The sequence below is a fragment of the Apaloderma vittatum genome, unplaced genomic scaffold (genome assembly GCF_000703405.1).
Source record: "Apaloderma vittatum isolate BGI_N311 unplaced genomic scaffold, ASM70340v1 scaffold42973, whole genome shotgun sequence".
Lineage (NCBI taxonomy): Eukaryota > Metazoa > Chordata > Aves > Trogoniformes > Trogonidae > Apaloderma > Apaloderma vittatum.
In genome coordinates this window covers 1-1,249 of record NW_009710637.1, presented here as the reverse complement: position 1 = coordinate 1,249, position 1,249 = coordinate 1, and the positions used below count along the sequence as shown (strand labels likewise).

Genomic DNA, 1,249 nt, shown 5'->3' with positions numbered 1-1,249 from the left:
TCAGCAGGACTCCTTGAAAAAGCCAACAGCAAAAGGAAATTACTTTCACTTCCCTCCCTTTTATCCATTCACTGGAGTTCTCAAAATGATATCTGCTCATCATTCATGTGATTTTTTTCTCTGTGATATTTTTATAGTGAACAACGAACCCTCTTCCTCCCCCTCCCCCTCCCCTAGCAATCCCTTGATTACCAACTTACCTAGTGGCAGAACAATGAAGAAGGGTAGCCAGCACAGGATAAACATGCCGACCACAATTCCCAACGTCTTGGCTGCCTTCTTTTCTCTAGAGAATTTAAAGAGTTTGAAAGCTAAGGAGTTCCTGGGATTGTGACCCTTGGATTTGTTGCTGTTTAATGTATCCTCATGAATGTTCTTGTAATGAATCCGTAAAGTCAGCTCCTTGGAGTTGGACATTTCTTTCATAACCCCAGCTTCCAGGTTTTTAGTAGTCCTTTTTGCCACTATGTAGACCCGACAGTACATCACGAGGATGACAATTAAAGGAATGTAAAATGATCCCAAGGAGGAAAACAAAGCGTAGAATGGTTCTTCAGTGATACGGCACTCTTTATCGTCCTTAGGTGCCGGTTCTTTCCAGCCCAGAAGAGGCCCGATAGAAATCACCATTGAAAGGACCCAGACGCCCAGGAGAGCTAAAATTGCCCTTCTTCTCGTTACCAAGGTTGGATACTGGAGGGAGTAACGTACCCCGATATATCTGTCTATGGAAATGGCACACAGACTTAAAATAGAAGCTGTACAGCAAAGCACATCAACTGCTGCCCAGATATCACAGAATATCCTCCCCAAAACCCAGTAGCCGAGGATTTCCAGTGTAGCAGAGAATGGAAGGACAGTAAAACTCAGCAGCAAATCTGCTATTGCGAGGTTAATTATGAAGTAGTTTGTAGGAATTCTTAAATGTCTATTGCAAGCAACAGAGAGAATTACCAGGATGTTACCTATAATAGCGAAGAGTATGAAGGCACCTAGGATAAGCCCCACAATTACCGCCCTGCTGATATCCAAGGCAGGTGAATCCAGATGGCTTGCTGTCTCGTTGGAGTTGTTGGCAGAAACATTGCCATCAGTGGGTGCAGACACCTTCAGATATCCAGGTATCGATGAGTTGGATTTAGGGTAGGTATTCATCTTAGAAATCGTCCTCCATAGCAAGTTGTGCTGGGATCCCTTGCGCAGCAGGCAGGCGATTCGGGCACGGTGGAAAGTTACCTCCGTGCCCACG

General features: G+C 44.9%; 1 protein-coding gene across 1 annotated transcript; it reads right to left on the bottom strand.

Moving 5' to 3' along the window:
* Positions 1-200: 200 nt before the first annotated feature.
* Positions 201-1,155, bottom strand: LOC104272360 (alpha-1B adrenergic receptor-like; the record flags this gene model as incomplete). The annotated part of the gene is made up of 1 exon (XM_009867334.1): positions 201-1,155. A coding segment is annotated over exon 1 (955 nt), but the record flags the coding sequence as incomplete, so codon positions are not given.
* Positions 1,156-1,249: the final 94 nt, after the last annotated feature.